Source organism: Taudactylus pleione, unplaced genomic scaffold (assembly GCF_031769625.1).
Source record: "Taudactylus pleione unplaced genomic scaffold, aTauple2 ptg000179l, whole genome shotgun sequence".
Taxonomy (NCBI): domain Eukaryota; kingdom Metazoa; phylum Chordata; class Amphibia; order Anura; family Myobatrachidae; genus Taudactylus; species Taudactylus pleione.
In genome coordinates, this window is record NW_028284581.1 from 2,563,743 (window position 1) to 2,580,966 (window position 17,224).

General features: G+C 45.1%; 1 protein-coding gene across 3 annotated transcripts in view; it reads left to right on the plus strand.

Moving 5' to 3' along the window:
- Positions 1 to 17,224, plus strand: part of CAP2 (cyclase associated actin cytoskeleton regulatory protein 2) — a 180,558-nt gene that overhangs the window by 63,457 nt on the left and 99,877 nt on the right. For all 3 annotated transcript variants that reach the window (XM_088475831.1, XM_088475833.1, XM_088475832.1), the window contains exon 4: positions 10,768 to 10,845. In XM_088475831.1, coding sequence (XP_088331957.1) covers positions 10,768 to 10,845 — 78 coding nt within the window. The remainder of the gene's footprint in view (positions 1 to 10,767; positions 10,846 to 17,224) is intronic.

Here is a 17,224-nt window from a genome sequence, read left to right on the forward strand (position 1 = left end):
TCGCATACCTGTTCCCTCCGGTCTCCCTTCTTCCACGAGTAATCCGGAAATTCAAACAGGAAGGAGGGACGCTCCTGTTGATAGCTCCCGCGTGGCCCAGACGGCACTGGTTCTCAGACCTTCAGGGTCTGTCCGTGGACAGTCCTCTGCCGTTGCCGCTACGACCGGACCTCCTGTCTCAGGGTCCTTGTCGTCACACGGACCTGACTCGGCTCTCTTTGACGGCGTGGCTGTTGAGACGGCCATGCTGAGGTCCCGGGGGTCTTCCAGCTCTGTGGTGCGTACCATGTTGCGAGCTCGGAAACCGTCTTCCGCGAGGATATACCATCGCGTGTGGCATACGTTCTTCCAGTGGTGTCGACCGAGAGGTTATGCACCGCGGGAGTTTCGTCTGTCTCGGATTCTCGCCTTCCTGCAAGCGGGACTAGATCATGGGCTTCGCCTTGCTTCTTTGAAGGTACAGGTTTCGGCCCTGTCTGTCTGGTTTCACCGTAGGATTGCTACAATCCCGGATGTGCGCACCTTTATGCAAGGTGTTGTCCGCATTCAGCCGCCCTTTGTTCCACCTGTGGCGCCTTGGGATTTGGCTGTGGTCCTGAGGGCTCTCCAAGGACCGCCGTTTGAACCACTGGGATCAGTGGATCTTAAATGGCTAACAGCTAAGACTGTTTTCCTTCTGGCTATTGCTTCGGCCAGACGTGTTTCTGAGTTAGGGGCTCTTTCTTGTAGACCCCCTTTCTTGGTTTTTCATGGGAACAGGGCAGTACTCCGCACTCGGCCCGAGTTTCTTCCCAAAATTGTTTCCCTGTTTCATATTAACAAGGAAATCGTTGTTCCGGCCTTTAACTCACCGGGTCTTTCCGTGGGTGAGGCCTCTTTGGATGTTGTGCGGGCCTTAAGGACTTATGTTGACCGCACTTCTTCGTTTAGGAAGTCGGACGCTTTGTTTGTCCTCTATGGCTTCCGTAAAAAGGGTTGGCCTGCTTCAAAGCAAACTTTGGCAGCCTGGATCCGTATGGCTATTTCTGAAGCTTATCTTCATGAAGGCCTGCCGGTTCCTCCTTCTGTGAAGGCTCATTCCACTAGGTCTGTGGGTCCTTCGTGGGCAGCTCGACGTGGTGCCTCTGCAGTCCAGATCTGCAAGGCTGCTACGTGGTCCTCTGTCCATACCTTCGTGAGGTATTACAGGTTTGACACCTTCGCCTCTCAGGATGCTTCCTTCAGGCGGCGGATTCTCCTTTCTGCACAGGAGCGTCCCCACCCTTAAAGGATACTGCTTTGGGACATCCCCAAGGTATCCTGTGGATACCCTATGGACCCTGAAGTAGAAAATATGAGATATGGTAAGAACTTACCCTTGTTATCTCTATTTCTACGAAGTCCATAGGGTTCCACAGGACTCCTGCCCTGTCGCACCTGTGCTGCAGATGGGCTTTGCTCTGGTCACCGGTTTTCCGTCTCCCTCTGGTGAGAATGTGATTCTTGTATGTGTCCAGATCTTTGTTCTCTCTCTTCCTTCTCCTCCTCCGGCCTATGGCTTGGTAACTAACTGAGATGCCTTGGCTCGGGGGCGGGGTATAGGAGGGGGACCTAGTGCATCCTGGGAGGCTGAAAGCTTAACTCTTTGGTGCCCTGCGACTGACGTCACACCTATACCCCAAGGTATCCTGTGGAACCCTATGGACTTCGTAGAAATAGAGATAACAAGGGTAAGTTCTTACCATATCTCATATTTTTAAAAATCACAAAAATACACCTACTGCAACACCTGTCTCATCCATATAGTCCCCCCCCAAAAAAAATATTAGGCCCCCCACTTTTTACCAATTTTCAAACACTTTGTACATTTTCGCTGAAAAAAATTACGTCTTATTTGGGGTGAATTAAGATTTTTTTTTTTATTTATTTTGACTAATTAGTCATTAGGGGGATGTCCAAAGAGTTCTGAACCAACTCCCCACATTTGTACTCCAAAATATGAATGTTGCACTTCTTTTTCCTGCCTTTTGCTCTATAAACTTTTTGGCCTGTTTGTGCCTATGGAGGCGAAAACTCTGGGGAATTGAATACGGAGATACTTTGAAAACACAGTGGAAAAGCGCAAATCTGCAAAAACTTTTCTCCAAACGGCACTTTTCGCTGCTAATTGAACTCGGCCCTAAATTGGGAACAAAGAGCAAATGACTACACTCTGGTAAAGCCATGTTGCACTGGAGCTGGGGCAGATGTAAATTGTGCAGAGAGATTTATATTTGAGAGAGGCGTGTCCAAATACAAATCTAAAATGCTATGTAAAAATAAAGCTGTCTGGTATTTGTGGGCTACATGCAGTCAGGATTTACCATGCAAGTAAAAATAATAAATTTATTTCCACACCTTGCATTGCAACATAGGGCCTAATTCATGTTTGTAAGCAGTTGCATTTGCAATTGCAATTTTTAAGGCCTCAGAACTGCAATTCTTAGCAGGTGATGCTGATGCACAGAAAAGAAGATAGACGCCCACCAGAGCCATTGAAAACTCATTCGCAACTGCTTACACATATGCAAGAATTAGGAACATCGACTGGTAGGGTAGCTCTATGGCTAAACAGACTGGCAGTGGCAGTAACGACACAGGCACCATGTTTTACCACGTACATGATCGCAGCTGACAACAGCAACATGCCCCAAAAATTACCATGACACGCCTGTTTTTTCTGCCACTCACCGTTACCTCCTCCATACGATTCCCTCCTGTCAATCACTCTACGATAACAATCGCAGCGTGAGCGCGATCACAAAAGCATCTTTGCACATGTGCAGTCTGCAGATGATCTCTGACTTGCGTGAACATTGGTCCATAGATTGTTCCAGATACAAAGTTACTTGCCTTTTTTGCATTGCTCTCAACTCAGAATCAGCCCCATAATGTAGGTATTGCAGCTGTACATATATATACTGTGTATATATATATATATATATATATATATATATATGTATATATATATATATATCTGTATAGCGATTCTTATCTGGAACTCATGCTATGCAGGTGATGTGCTGCGGTGCCCTTCGTGAGGATGAGTATAGCAATGAGGATTGGCGGCACTCAGTGGACTTGCAATCAGCAGCATACAGGAAACTGTTGCCACAACAGTTTGAATCAACGTTTCAGAATTTAATCTTTCATCAAGATTAAATTCTGAAACATTGATTCAAACTGTTGTGGCAACAGTTTTCTGTATGCTGCTGATTGCAAGTCCACTGAGTGCCGCTGATCCCCATTGCTATATATATCTGTAGATATATAGAGAGAGAGACGACACATGAAGGTGGTCATAGCTTAGTAAATAAAACAATAAAACACCAATGCCTTGGCTGTTGTAGGTGAGTATTAAGCATTGTTTAAATTCTGTGTACATGAGCTTATCTGATATGACTCCACTGCTAGACAATGGATTTTATCATACCATCCTCCTATGGAACACCCTTTTTCACGATGTCTAGTGATCTCTAAATCTAGAATACAATCCAGCGTCAAGCACAGAAGATCTCATAGTGTAGTAATGCTAAATTTAATGTCTTGTGCAATAGGATTAAAAACACAATATAAAAATAATAAATTGCATAACAAACAAATGAATCACCCAAATCCTATGGAAGAAGAAAATGGCAGACCCGTTGCAGACTGTACTTGATTAAGTAGGAGCTCCCAGTGGCAATGGTTCTTCCCAGGTGTGGGTATTCAACCGAATGCACAGGTTCATCCAAAGCGGATCATTTGTACCAAACTTCCTCAAGGATTCCAACAAGACTTCTTCTAGCCTTCAATTCTTCAAGTGGTCCATGAAAACTCTTCAGACAAGCTTATCAAATTCCTGAACCACCCACTCCATAAATTATTCTAACCAATTATCACACCTCCACACAGTTCACACAAAATTTGATTGTGTTCTCTTTCTACACTCACACAGCCCTCTGACCCTAGGCCAACATTGCTGTATTCCTGAATGATTTTGGCCACTAAAAATGTTTTACCCTTGCAGTCTGGCTTGACCAATATGCAATATATAGCACTTATCTTCATGTATTAAACTACTGTTATCCTAGAGATTGTAAGCCTGCAAGCAGGGCCCTTGTAACCTCTCTGTTAATATCTGGTCTTGTTTTATTAATGTTTTGTTCTGAATTGTAAAGTGCAACGAAGTATGCCGGCGCTGTATAAATAAATGTTAATAATAATATAATAATAATTAAAAAATGCATATTTTCCTTTTTTTTTTGTTTAACAAAACACAAGTGAATGAGAGATGCATTGTAAAAGAATTAATAATGGGGTTACATGATCCCTTTCCCTTGTCGCACATAGGGTTAAGCCTTACTGTGCATTCTGTTCCTCTCACTAACCAGTAGATGTGTCAGTGAGAGCTTAGAGTCTGGTGAACTGGAATATAAAAAAATAAATTCATAGCTTGCTGTCAGCAGAAATGTAAACAATGAGGTCTGCACTACAGCTTGTTACTCTATTGTGCTAAACAAGAGCCGCACATAAACCATACCCCATCAGGACACAGGGCCTGATTCAGACTTGGGAATAGAGAGAGATATCTCTCTCAACTGATCATCTTGGTGAAACCATGCTGCACTGCAGGTGGGACAGATTTAAAATGTGCAGAGAGATTTAGATTTGGGAGGGAGGTGTCCAGACTGACATCTACATTGTAGAGTAATAATAAAGCTGTGCAGTATTTGTGGGCTACATGCAAAAGCAGCCAGTATTTACCCCACATGCAAAAAAAATTATGTATTACACCCCTTGCATTGCAATATGGTTTGTTCATGTTCACAGTTGAGAGCGATATCTCACTCTGTTCCCAACTCTGAATCAGGCCCATAGTGAGGCAGCAGTATGAAACGCCTCAGCCAGAATGCAGCAAGAGTAACATTACAGCAAAATCACTTTGTGCAGTTCTATCTGTATTTAAGCGAATCTGTTTCTGTATTCTATATATTAAAATGCTTATTACAGTCATTATTATGTCACGCTGTTCACAAAAAGTTCTAGAAATTATTTTTTTTTTATTTGCTCATTTCATTTACTCCCATTAAAGTGTTTTTGCTTTTTAAATATAGAAAGCAATTAAACAGATTATTGGGGAGATTTATCAAATATTAGAGAGAGATAAAGTACCAACCAATCAGCTTGTAACTGTCATTTTACATGCAGTGATAGCAAAATTACAGTTATAATAATAATAATTTTAATTATGTAGCGTTTTTTTCCATCAGGACTTTACGACATCAGAAACAAAGCTCAGTGGTTTAGTATTACAGAAAGAAGAAAACAAACCGAAAACAGGCAACATAATGGGCACGATGGACATAATGCAGGGTTGGTGGAGCCATTTTCGGTAATAACTTCTACGGGTTAGGAGTTGATTGGTTGGAGCACCATTTAAGATTAGTAACCAGTGATAACAAGAATATCACTTGTTGATAAATCTGGGACTTAATCTCTCTCCACTTTATTTCTCTCCAAGATATGATAAATCTGAATAGGGTTCCACCGTAATTTAGAAACCAACATCTGACTGCAGGGCCAGTGCTGGTTTTAAATATAGGGGGGAAAAAAGTTGCGTAGGGGTCCCCCTATATTTAAACCAGCACCGGACCCAAGCCGACCGGGGTGTAATGCCACAGCCAGTAGACCCTATTACCAGGTCTCCATGGCCAAAGCATTCGCACGCCAAGCCGGTCAGGTCAAGCCGGGAATCTCAGGGGAGGTGGGGACCCCCAGAAAAAGGGGTCCCCCCCCTCCCGAAACCCTAGGCTAGGTCTGAAGCCCTGGGCTCTTCTCCGCACACACGGGCTGTGGGTACGGGGGTAATAATGTGTAAAATAGTTAAAAACTATTGTATTTTACAGTGGAACTACAGGTGCCAGCATGCCTGCCCTTTGGCACTTGTGGAACTACTTTGGAACCCACGTGTAACCAGCCAATGAGCAGCTGCTACATGTAAAGCGGCCGCTAATTGGCTAGTGGCCCATGGGAAATAACAGATGATCACGGTCATCTGTCATTTCGCGAGTTGCAAGTATTATGTCACAACATATACTTGAACCTGTCCGTATGGATCGCGTAACTCGTTTCTTATTTTGTTAAGTACGGGGATGCTATGGAGAGTGGCGCCAGGATGTAGGTGAGTATGGGATCTTTTTTCCAGGTAAACATATGGAATCTACATGGGACAAGAGGACAGACCAGCTGGCATGTGTGAGTGGGATAGGTATATGTAATAAAGTTTTACTATACGGTGTGTGTGTGTGTGTGTGTGTGTGTGTGTACTGTGATTTTTTAACTATTTAGTTTACAGTGGGGGTACGGGTGCCGGCCGCCTGCTGGCACTTGTAGATCCACAAGTGCCAAAGGGAAGGCATGCTGGCACCTATAGTTCCACTCTGAAAAATACAATAGTTTTCAACTATTTTACACATTGTCACCCCCGTACCCACAGCCCAGTGGTGCCGGGAAGAGCCCCAGGCTTCAGACCAACCCTGGGGTTGCGGGAGAGAGGAGACCCCTTTTTTGGAGGGTCCCCACCTCCCCTGAGATTCCCGGCTTGACCTGACCGGATTTTTGCAGATTTTTTTTTTCACCCTATCAGGCGAAAAAATTGCAGTTATCATGGATTCTTTCATCAGGTCCCGAAAAAAAAACCCTGATAAGTGCCGGCATCCGCCCGACTTCGGGGTAATTAGCCGCAGTAATTTACCACGGCTAATTGGATACCCCCCTAAGTGTGAACACCCCCAGTTACACCCACTGCTTTCCTCATGGAGATACAGTTGAGATCTCTGAATTGCTGTAATTGCATATGCTGGCTCCAACAGGTGTGCAGCTGTACACAGACAGAATTGCATGCAACACAGACTCATTGTCATGTTAAGGCCCCCATACATCAGAGATTGATTGCAGCAATCGTGCAATTTGCAATCGATTGTGTTTAAAAATCTTTCCCTTTTTCAATCGATTGCAGATTGCAGAATTGCCACAATCGATTGAAAAAGGGAAATATTTTTATACACAATCGATTGCAAATTGCACGATTGCTGCAATCAATCTATGATGTATGGGGGCCTTAACTGTCATGAGAACTTTTCTGCCCTATTGCCACAATGAATATCTCCACCCAGGGCTGGACTGACCATTTTGCAGCTCTGGCATATGACAGAGGGGCCGATGGTCTTCCCCCCCCAACACAGTCCCTCCGTGATATGCAAATTTCTTTCTGCCAACACGTGAGTTTTTTTCAGAAATCCCAGCCCCTTAAGGACATTTGCACTTTATCAATAATATTTTCCATTTAAATCCTCCTTACATTTAAAACACAGATTGCTCAGCCCTCCGTCAGGGTCCTTGAAATCACAACCTCCTGTATTGCAGTAAGATACTTTACACATGAGCTATTTGCTCCTGTGGAATAAACTTTGCAATTCTAACTATAGCTGTAATTCTTAGCTTAGACCATTGCAGCTAAGTTGATCTATGTGCTATGTGGCTGCAGGGTAGTTGGAGGTACTGAGTCTGTCCTTGCTGCCCCGTACTAGCCTGCAACTGCACACTACATAGATATGCTTAGCTGCAGTGGTCAAAGTTTTCTTACATATGGTTAGGATTACAAGCTTTGTAAAGTGTCTGATTATTGTATATGAGGTTCTAAGTTCAAGTCCCCTGCATGGTATACTGGTCATTGTGTTTTTAAATACAAGGGAGGATTTAAATGAAAGTAATTATTGGATAGATGCACATTTATTACTGATAGCTCACAAGTTTGATGTCTGAATATGGTGTGTTCAATAAGTTTCCAGATATGCAGTGCATAAGTAGAGTAGACACAATCTAACTGTCTGGTTGTGAGCTGTAATCTCTGACTAAAGTTATTGTGAAATTTAAGGGCACAGAACACAGAACCGTATACCTTATATAAGCAGCACTGCACACCGAAGTAAGCTTGTTTACTTACTTTAAGAATTCCTTATGGAGCTCAACAGAGGCCACTGGAGAGCCACAATTTTCTACAACCAAGGGTGGTCTGCGACAGCAGGAGAGTTTTGACCAATTGCGAGCTGCTTTTGGGGAGGAAGCACCATCCCCAACCACTGTGTTTGAGTGGTTTGCAGAATTTCAGCGCTTGAGATGATTCCTGGAAGACCAGGAGCAATGCTGCCGATCTGTGTCTGCCATCACCAAGGACAACGTTGAGGTGGATGCCAGGGTGACTATGGCCCAGTTAGAGAAGGAGATAGGCATCTCATCGTGATCCATCCGCTCTATACTCCACCTAAACCTTGTTCTGCGCAAGGCTGGGTGCCTCTTCAGCTGATTCGAGAGCAGAAGGAGGCTCTGCTGACTTTGATCCGCAACATGCTGGCCAGGTTGATGACGGTCACTCAAACTCTGTCTAGGAGATCATTAGTGATGAATCCTTGATCTACAGTATCGACCCCGAGACCAAACAACAGTCGGCAGAGTAGAGGTGCACCACCACTTATGTACCGACTTGAGCACAGCGTGGGAAGCAGATGGTGGCTGTTTTTGTGGGCAAGACTGGCCATGTAGCTACCGCCTGCCTCAAGTGCAGGAAGTCATTTTGAGGTGCTGTCCAAAAACTTGTGGTTCCCTTCTCCATCATGCATCCAGAAGCTTGGCCATCCACCGTACAGTCCAGACGTGGCCTCCTGTGACTTCTTTGTGTACCCACAAATCAAGCGCAAGATGTGTGGGATTCGTTTTGAGAACCAAAAGCTGTAGTGGGGACCTTCATCCAGCATGTAGGACATACCTTCTTTGGACTGGTCCAGCTGCTTCACCAAGTGGTTTGAGCGCATGCAAATGTGCATAGACTCCTCTGGTGAAAAATGTAATGTTCACTTTGTTTTCCAGAAACGTAATGCACACCCCTTGTATATGAGGTTCAAATCATTTGCTTGGAGCATTAGTTCCCAACTTTCTCAGTTAGAGGCACCCTTAGGGTCTCCATAATGGTTTCAAGGTACCCCTAAGCCAAAATAATTACAGAGCAGTTCTGTTTTTTAAGTAGTTGGGTCAAAATAACATAATAAGTTTTTAAAAATGAAAGAGAAAAAGGAAGAGAAAAACTGCTATTCTTACCAATTGTCTCTCTCCCATTGCCCCCTCCGTTTCCCTCCATTTGCCCCCTCCGTCTCTCCCCATTTGTCTCCTCCATGTCTCTCCCTTTACCCCCTCCATGGCTCTCCTTTTGGCCCCATCATTTATTTTCTTTTTGCCTCCTACATGTCTCTCCCTTTGCCCCTCCTATGACTCTCCCTTTGCCACCTCCATGTCTCTCCTTTTGCCCCCTATATGTCTTTGTTTGCCGCCCTCCATGCCCCATTCTTACTGACCTTTAGTTGTGATCACCAGCACCATTCTTAACATAGCTCCTCAGATCAGACACTACCTGTCTGATATCCCGCAATGCACTGCGTTGTAGGACCCCATTCAGCAACAGACAGCCTCAGGTTTCACTGCCTGTAGCTTCACAGTTACAGTTCTCCCCCATCCATTGCAACCACCCCAGCCGATCCGCTCTAATCCGCGTAACCAATCTCTTTCCCACCCGTGCAAAAAAAATAAAGAATTTACACAAGAAATAAAAATACACTGGTCGGCCTCTTTAGGCCACCGGCCAGCTCGGCACCACAGTGACAGCGCTGGGGTTCCACGGCACACAGTTTGGGAACCACTGGCTTGGAGTGTTATGTATTTTAATAATGTAGGATTAGGTCAGTGAAGTAGTTATTATTATAATAGTGTAAGCACATACTACATAACTACTGATAACTCTTCTGTTAAATAAGGTACTGTGACACATGTGGTTTGGAGTTTAAATCCCCTGCAGTATGATCTGTGTATTTTAAAATAGGTAATGATGTATACTTATGTGTTGTTTTCATTTTAATTATATTTGTATTAAAAGAGTATAGTCTAAGAAGTAGAAGTAGGCAGGAGTAATTAATTGCTAAAACACCTCATCTAATTAAAAAGTCTAAATCTGTCCCAGGTCAGCAGTCAGAGGCCGTTCGGAGACCTTGCCAAGCAGTTCTGCTTCCTGGCACTCTGCTCAACGGGCCAATGTATAGTCCCACCCCACCTGTAGATCTATGAATATACCATGTCAAGGACATCTGTGGGTCAAAATGTACACACTCCAGCTGATTCTTGCAGTGGACATGTCTTCAAGGCCAGGTGTAGTTGAGATGTAAATAATGTTCAGTGTCTTCACAGCTTAGTGGACATCTTCAGCTTGCATAGTCATCTTCAACAAATAAAAAACCTCAACTGTACATAAAGTCTACTTTGAAAAATATACTTGCTGTTGAAAAATACATTCTGTACCCCATCTTTAAAGTACATTGATCGAATATATATTCTATTACATCAAAAGCATGCAGTTTCCAAGGACAACAGTACATAGTGGATATATCATTTGGTTTGTTTGTGGGATGAATGTTCACATAATACCTTTAAGGAAAATTGTAATAAAATGAAAGGACTGCATTTTTATTTTTTGTAATAATAATTAGGAATCTACATACTGTATATGTTAACATCAAACTATAATGACAGCTATAAATACATTAATTTATATGTAATTATATTTAACTGATGTGTAGTAAGTGAAAGTAATACAGATGGTATGCTGCAATGTCACAGTCTTGCTGTTGATTATCACAGTAGATACCTCTCTCTTATCTCTCCTAGGCAGGACTGGTAGAAAATGCCTTTAAAGCAGAAAGAGCATTCTTGGTTTATGCGTCCCAGCACCAGCACCCGCCAGAGGTAAGAAACACTGATATGTTTAAGTGTGGTGCAATCAGCAATGTTTGGGGATTGGATGCATGTCACAGGCTCCTTAATGACAGCCCATGTGTCGGGCACATGTGATATAAATAGGTCTGTGGGCTGTAATTCCCATGGGAAGTGACCTATAGGTCACAATATATCACAAATGTTTCAAACATGTTTTGTAAATATTAAAGATTTATTTTGTGTACCAGAAATATTCATTATTTATATTCACAATAAATACATGTATAACATTTTGTACAGGGGTGACGGAAAATGTGGGAGATTGTAATAGGCTATTTACATATTGAGACATGAAACGGGATATATTATGCCATACTGTGCACTTACATTACAATACATTGCAGAGGGCTAACTTGCTTTTTTTTGTACCTAGCTCACCAAGGGGTCTATTTACTTTGCATTGGGTGGAGATAAAGTTCCAACCAACCAGCTCCTAACTGTCTTTTTCAAACACAGCCTGTGACATGGCTTTTAGGAGCTGATTGGCTGGGACTTTATCTCCGTTCACTTTATCTCCATCCAACGCTTAGTAAATTGACCCCTACAGGATGAGAGGTGAGGCCAAAGATGAAAGCTGTATTTTATAATAATTTAGGCTCTAGGTGGTGTTGGTAATTGCTATAAATCTGTAAAATCCAGTAGTGAATTGGCACAGCAAGGGGAGGAAATATTTGTTACCTATGCATAACAAATGTCTCTGACTGAGATAAAGTGGAGAAGTTGCCATAGCAACCAATCAGCTTCTAACTGTTATTTTAGTGACTGTGCTATATAAGTGAGAACTAGATCATTTTTTCCTATGAGTAACTTCTCCACTTTATCTCTCTCCAAGGTTTGATACATCTCCCCCTCTGTCAGTAAACTTGGCAGACACTGTAGTCAACTGCTTTATACCCGTCACAGCTTACCCTATTCTGGCAGATCTGTATTTTATGTTTTTTATTAGTTATGTGTGAAGTAGATCACAGAACTCTAAAGTGCAGCCGATTATTGTAGACTATTTAATACAAGCACTGGTAAATAACAATGTAGTTTGCAGACAACTGCACAGCAGATGTAAATATATAACATCAAACATCTGGACTAATATTAAGTTTTATTGTCTCCCTATCTTATAATGAATCTTACACTTATCCAGCTTATCTGAAGATCTATAAGGACTTCTAGACAAAATCAACTTTGGCAGTTTAGTGAATGTGTTACCATAGACAATCTGAAGTGCTTCCTGCTCTGAGCTTGTGGCTGGATTGTCAGTACCTAAACAGTTTACTACCCATGTCATGTTCTATGTTACATGCCAGTACATTTCACATGATTGTGAGTTGTAGATACAGTATAGGGCCTGATTCTGAGTTGTGAGTAAAGCAAAAATAAGTAAATTTGCACCTTGGCAAAACCATGTTGCACTACAGGTCGGGCAGATGTAAAATGTGCAGAGCGATTTAGATTTGGGAGAGGTGTGTGCAAACTGACATCTAAATTGTAGTGTAAAGATAAAGCTGTCCTGCATGTATGGGCTACATGCAAAAGCAGCCAGTATTTACCCTGCATGCAAAAGCATAAATTTATTTGCACTCGTTACATTGTGACATGGGTTGTTCCAGATACAAAGTTATTTGCTCAGTAACTAATAGGTTAAGAGGAAATATGTGATGTCATTGAGTCCTACTTAATTGCTAAATCTATACAGTCTTTTTGAATCCGCACAGGAAAGCTAACCATTAGTTTATCAAAATGCAGAGGGATGAGAAAAGCAAATGAAGATGACAGCAGATCTGCTAAACCAGAGTGAAGGGGTAATTCTGCCATTCAGCTGTCTAGACTGTTTGCTTTAGTAATCTAAAGCTGTGAATGAGCCATTGAGTCATTTAGGCACAGAAGCTTTGCATAGATTCATAGATAGCAGAGTGGAGACTGAGGGGATTTTATCCCCTCTTGTCCATTTAATGTCACAAAAGGTGACTTGATTTTATTTGTATTTTTTAATTGCACAACTAAAATAATACTATATATCACTTATGTAGAGAAAGTATATGAAAAGTATATGAAGAAAAGCTTATCATCTAAACTATTGATCTCTAATAACAATTAAATGTAACTTTTCTGTATACTTATAATATATTTAAAACAGTGTACCTCTGTCTCTGATGATGGAAGCATCATTCTATCACTGATTATTCTTTCAATTCACTTGCACTGTCCTAGCAATATATATTTATGTAATAAAAAAACAATGGCATGAGCAAAAATGAAGTCAAATAAACTAAATACAGTCACATACTTTTAATATGTGTTTGCAGGGGTGGATCCAGAAGAAAATATCCGAGGGGGGTCACTCTAAATGGTGGTTGGGGGGGGAAGAGTAGAGCCAGAAGGGGAGGGTGGGAAGTGAACAAGGGGGTTATCATCATGACCCCATTGTAAATATAGGGTTTGCCAGCAGTTATTGTGTCCTTGCAGTATTGCTAGGTGAATGTTTGATAATGTAATACATTAGTTGGCCCCGGTATTGCCTTGGTGTGTGCACATGCCAAAAAGGGGGCATGGCCATGAGTTATTAAGGTGTGCCGAGAGTCATGGGGCATCGCGTTACGCCCCGTCCTTGAGAAGCTCCCTCAGTATGAGGCTGTGAGAAGGGACGTCATGATGTCACGTCACGCCCGCGAATTAGAATAAGCCTGCTAGCCAGCAGAGCACTGGGAGACAGAATTGCTCGGCCAGGCATCCAAGTGGCCAGACCAGCCAATCAGACCCTCTGGCATTTGCCAGTAATGCCAGATGGTAATTCTGGCCGTCAGTACACCTACTGAAAAGCAATGACTGAACATTCTTGCTCCTCCTCCCACACCAACCATTCCTAACATTAAAAGATAAAGAACCATAACCATATAAAAACAAAATAAACATACAGTACACAAAACCAAGATATGTAATGTCCAACCTGCACTCACCTGACAGCCGCTGTACGTATGATGAACTATCAGCATAGTGCTGTGAACCCCGCTGTTAAACTCCGGCAGCTGATCCCAGGTAGCCACTCTGGTGGTTGATGATCCGTATTAAAGGATCTCCTGGGCCAACCACTGTTCTACCACACTACCACTGATAGAAAGTGGTGTGGTATTACGACCAGCTGAGTCCCATTGAGGCAATGAAGGTAGAAAGCAGGTAAGTCAGATTGCAGATAGGAACAGCACCAGTCCTAACATGTTACCCTGCCACAGCAAGTTCATCAGAGGGAGGTTTAGCCAAATAGACTTTGGCACCATGCACTGTGATCACTTGAATAGAAAAGGCTAAATTGCAGTCTGTGCCGGGGAAAACCAGTCTATATAGCACCTCTGGTGATGTGGGCCACTCCCACGACAGGGCCCCTATGCAGAGCAATACAACAAGAACACCTCAAATAAAATTAAATGTTGGCAGAAGCGATTTCATCATGGGAGAAGCTGCGGGGGGCAACAGCTAGTATAACATAATTGTATTTAGCTTTTTTCCTAGAGTCATGGGTGCAATATTAGGAACATGCAAGTCTCGATTTTGGAGGAAGTTTTGTTATTAGTATAGTGACAAACTGACAAACAATGAGACGCTTATTTGTACATTTTTCAGCAGCTGCCAGACGTAGAGCACATTAAGTAAATGTCTAAATTATAGTGAATTATGGCCCTGATTCAGAGCCGGACGCTCTGACCAGAGCGCTCGCTCTGAATCAGGGCCCACCTCCATTAATATGGAGCGTCCTCCTGGACGCTTGTATAGCTGTGGGTCACTACCCACAGCATATACGAGCGTGCAGGATGATGGTCGCGATGGTCTTGACCATCGCGACCATCGAAACTGCGAGCAAAAGCCTGCGGTTGGGTTTTTCAACCGCAAGGCCAGGAGTGATTTTGGCTCTATCAGAGCCAAAATCACTCCCACTGACATCACTAGTGATGTCAGTGGGGCCGGCTTCAGACGGTAGGCGTTCCCTTGGGAACTCCTCCGTCTGGCAGGCATGCCCCCGGCACGCCCACCAAAGGGGGCGTGCTGTCAGTCAACATCGACAGCACGCCCCCTTTGATGAGACACTCCGAGCGAAGGAAAGTCCTTCGCTTGTCGGGTCTCACGCATGCGCACGACGGAGCTCCCTCCGTCGTGCGCATGCACAGTGGGGACCATCGACCCACTTGCGAGCGGACAGCCGCTCGCGAGTGGGTCTGAATGAGGGCCTATGTGTCTACCAAGATTGATCTCAAGATAATAGAGCATTTTTAGGACATTTTTCTTTCATATTATGAACATGATAAGTAAGATATCCCAGTCTGATCTATACAATTTGGGGGTACAGTTCAATATTTTGTGATGCCTTTTGTTCTGCTATTGCCGGGCCGAAACTAGGCAGTAATTTGGCGGCCCCTCCTCCATGTTTTGATATTACTGATTATTTTACTGCACCCCCCCAAATCCCCTCTCTATATTTATAATAACTTTACTTGCCCATAACAGCACAGAAAAACCCTCTCACCTCACAGCCCCTCTCTGCACAGCCCTCCTCATCACAGCCCCTCATTCCACAGCCCTCCTCATCACAGCCCCTCACTGCATGGCCCTCATCACAGCCCCTCACTGCACAGCCCTCCTCATCACAGCCCGCCACTGCGCAGCCCTCATCACAGCCCCTCACTGCACAGCCCTCATCACAGCCCCTCACTGCACGGCCCTCATCACAGCCCCTCACTGCACAGCCCTCCTCATCACAGCCCCCACTGCACAGCCCTCATCACAGCCCCTCATTCCACAGCCCCTCACTGCACAGTCCTCCTCATCAGAGCCCCTCACTGCACGGCCCTCATCACAGCCCTCCTCATCACAGCCCCCCACTGCGCAGCCCTCATCACAGCCCCTCACTGCACAGCCCTCATCACAGCCCCTCACTGCACGGCCCTCATCACAGCCCCTCACTGCACAGCCCTCCTCATCACAGCCCCCACTGCACAGCCCTCATCACAGCCCCTCATTCCACAGCCCCTCACTGCACAGTCCTCCTCATCAGAGCCCCTCACTGCACGGCCCTCATCACAGCCCCTCACTGCACAGCCCTCCTCATCACAGCCCCCCACTGTACAGCCCTCATCACAGCCCCTCACTGCACAGCCCTCATCACAGACCCTCACTGCACAGCCCTCCTCATCACAGCCCCCTCACTGCACAGCCCTCATCACAGCCCCTCACTGCAGAGCCCTCCTCATCACAGCCCCTCACTGCACGGCCCTCATCACAGCTCCTCAATGCACAGCCTTCCTCATCACAGCCCCTCACTGCACAGCCCTTATCACAGCCCCTCACGGCACAGCCCTCCTCATCACAGCCCCTCACTGCACAGCCCTCCTCATCACAGCCCCTCACTGCACAGCCCTCATCACAGCCCCTCACTGCACAGCCCTCCTCATCACAGCCCCTCACTGCACGGCCCTCATAACAGCCCCTCACTGCACAGCCCTCCTCATCACAGCCCTTCACTGCACAGCCCTCCTCATCACAGCCCCTCACTGCACAGCCCTCCTCATCACAGCCCGTCACTGCACAACCCTCCTAATCACAGCCCCTCACTGCATAGCCCTCATCACAGCCCCTCACTGCACAGTCTTCCTCAGCACAACCCCTCACTGCACAGCCCTCCTCATCACAGCCCCTCATACCACAGTCCTCACTGCACAGCCCTCCTCATCAAGGGTCCCTCACATCACAGCCCTCCTCAGCACAGCCCTCATCACAGCCCCTCACTGCACAGCCTTCCTCAGCACAGCCCCTCAATGCTGTCTTCCCAGCACAGCCCCTCACTGCACAGCCCTCCTCAGCACAGCGCCTCATACCACACCCCTCCTCATCACAGCCTGTCATTGCACAGCCCTCCTCATCAAGGGTTCCTCACATCACAGCCCCTCACTGCACAGCCCTCCTCAGCACGGCCCTCATCAAAGCCACTCACTGCACAGTCTTCCTCAGCACAGCTCCTCATACCACAGCCCTCCTCATCAAGGGCCCCTTACTAAACAGCCCTCATCACAGCCCCTCATACCACAGTCCCATATACCACAGTCCCTCACACCACAGCCGTTATCACAGCCCCTCATACCACATCCCTTCACTGCACAGCTTTCCACTGCACGGCGCTCCCTCACCAAACAGCCCCTCTCCTCTCCCCAACAGCAAACTTAACTGCCGGCTCCTGCATGGCGGGGGACATGTGGTGGCGGCAGTGGATTGGTGGTGGCGGCAGCGCCGTGTGGACTGGAGCTCTAATCGTGATAGATGGGCCCAACGCCGTGGCCGTCCTAACGGCTCCTTGGCGCAGGGCACTGTG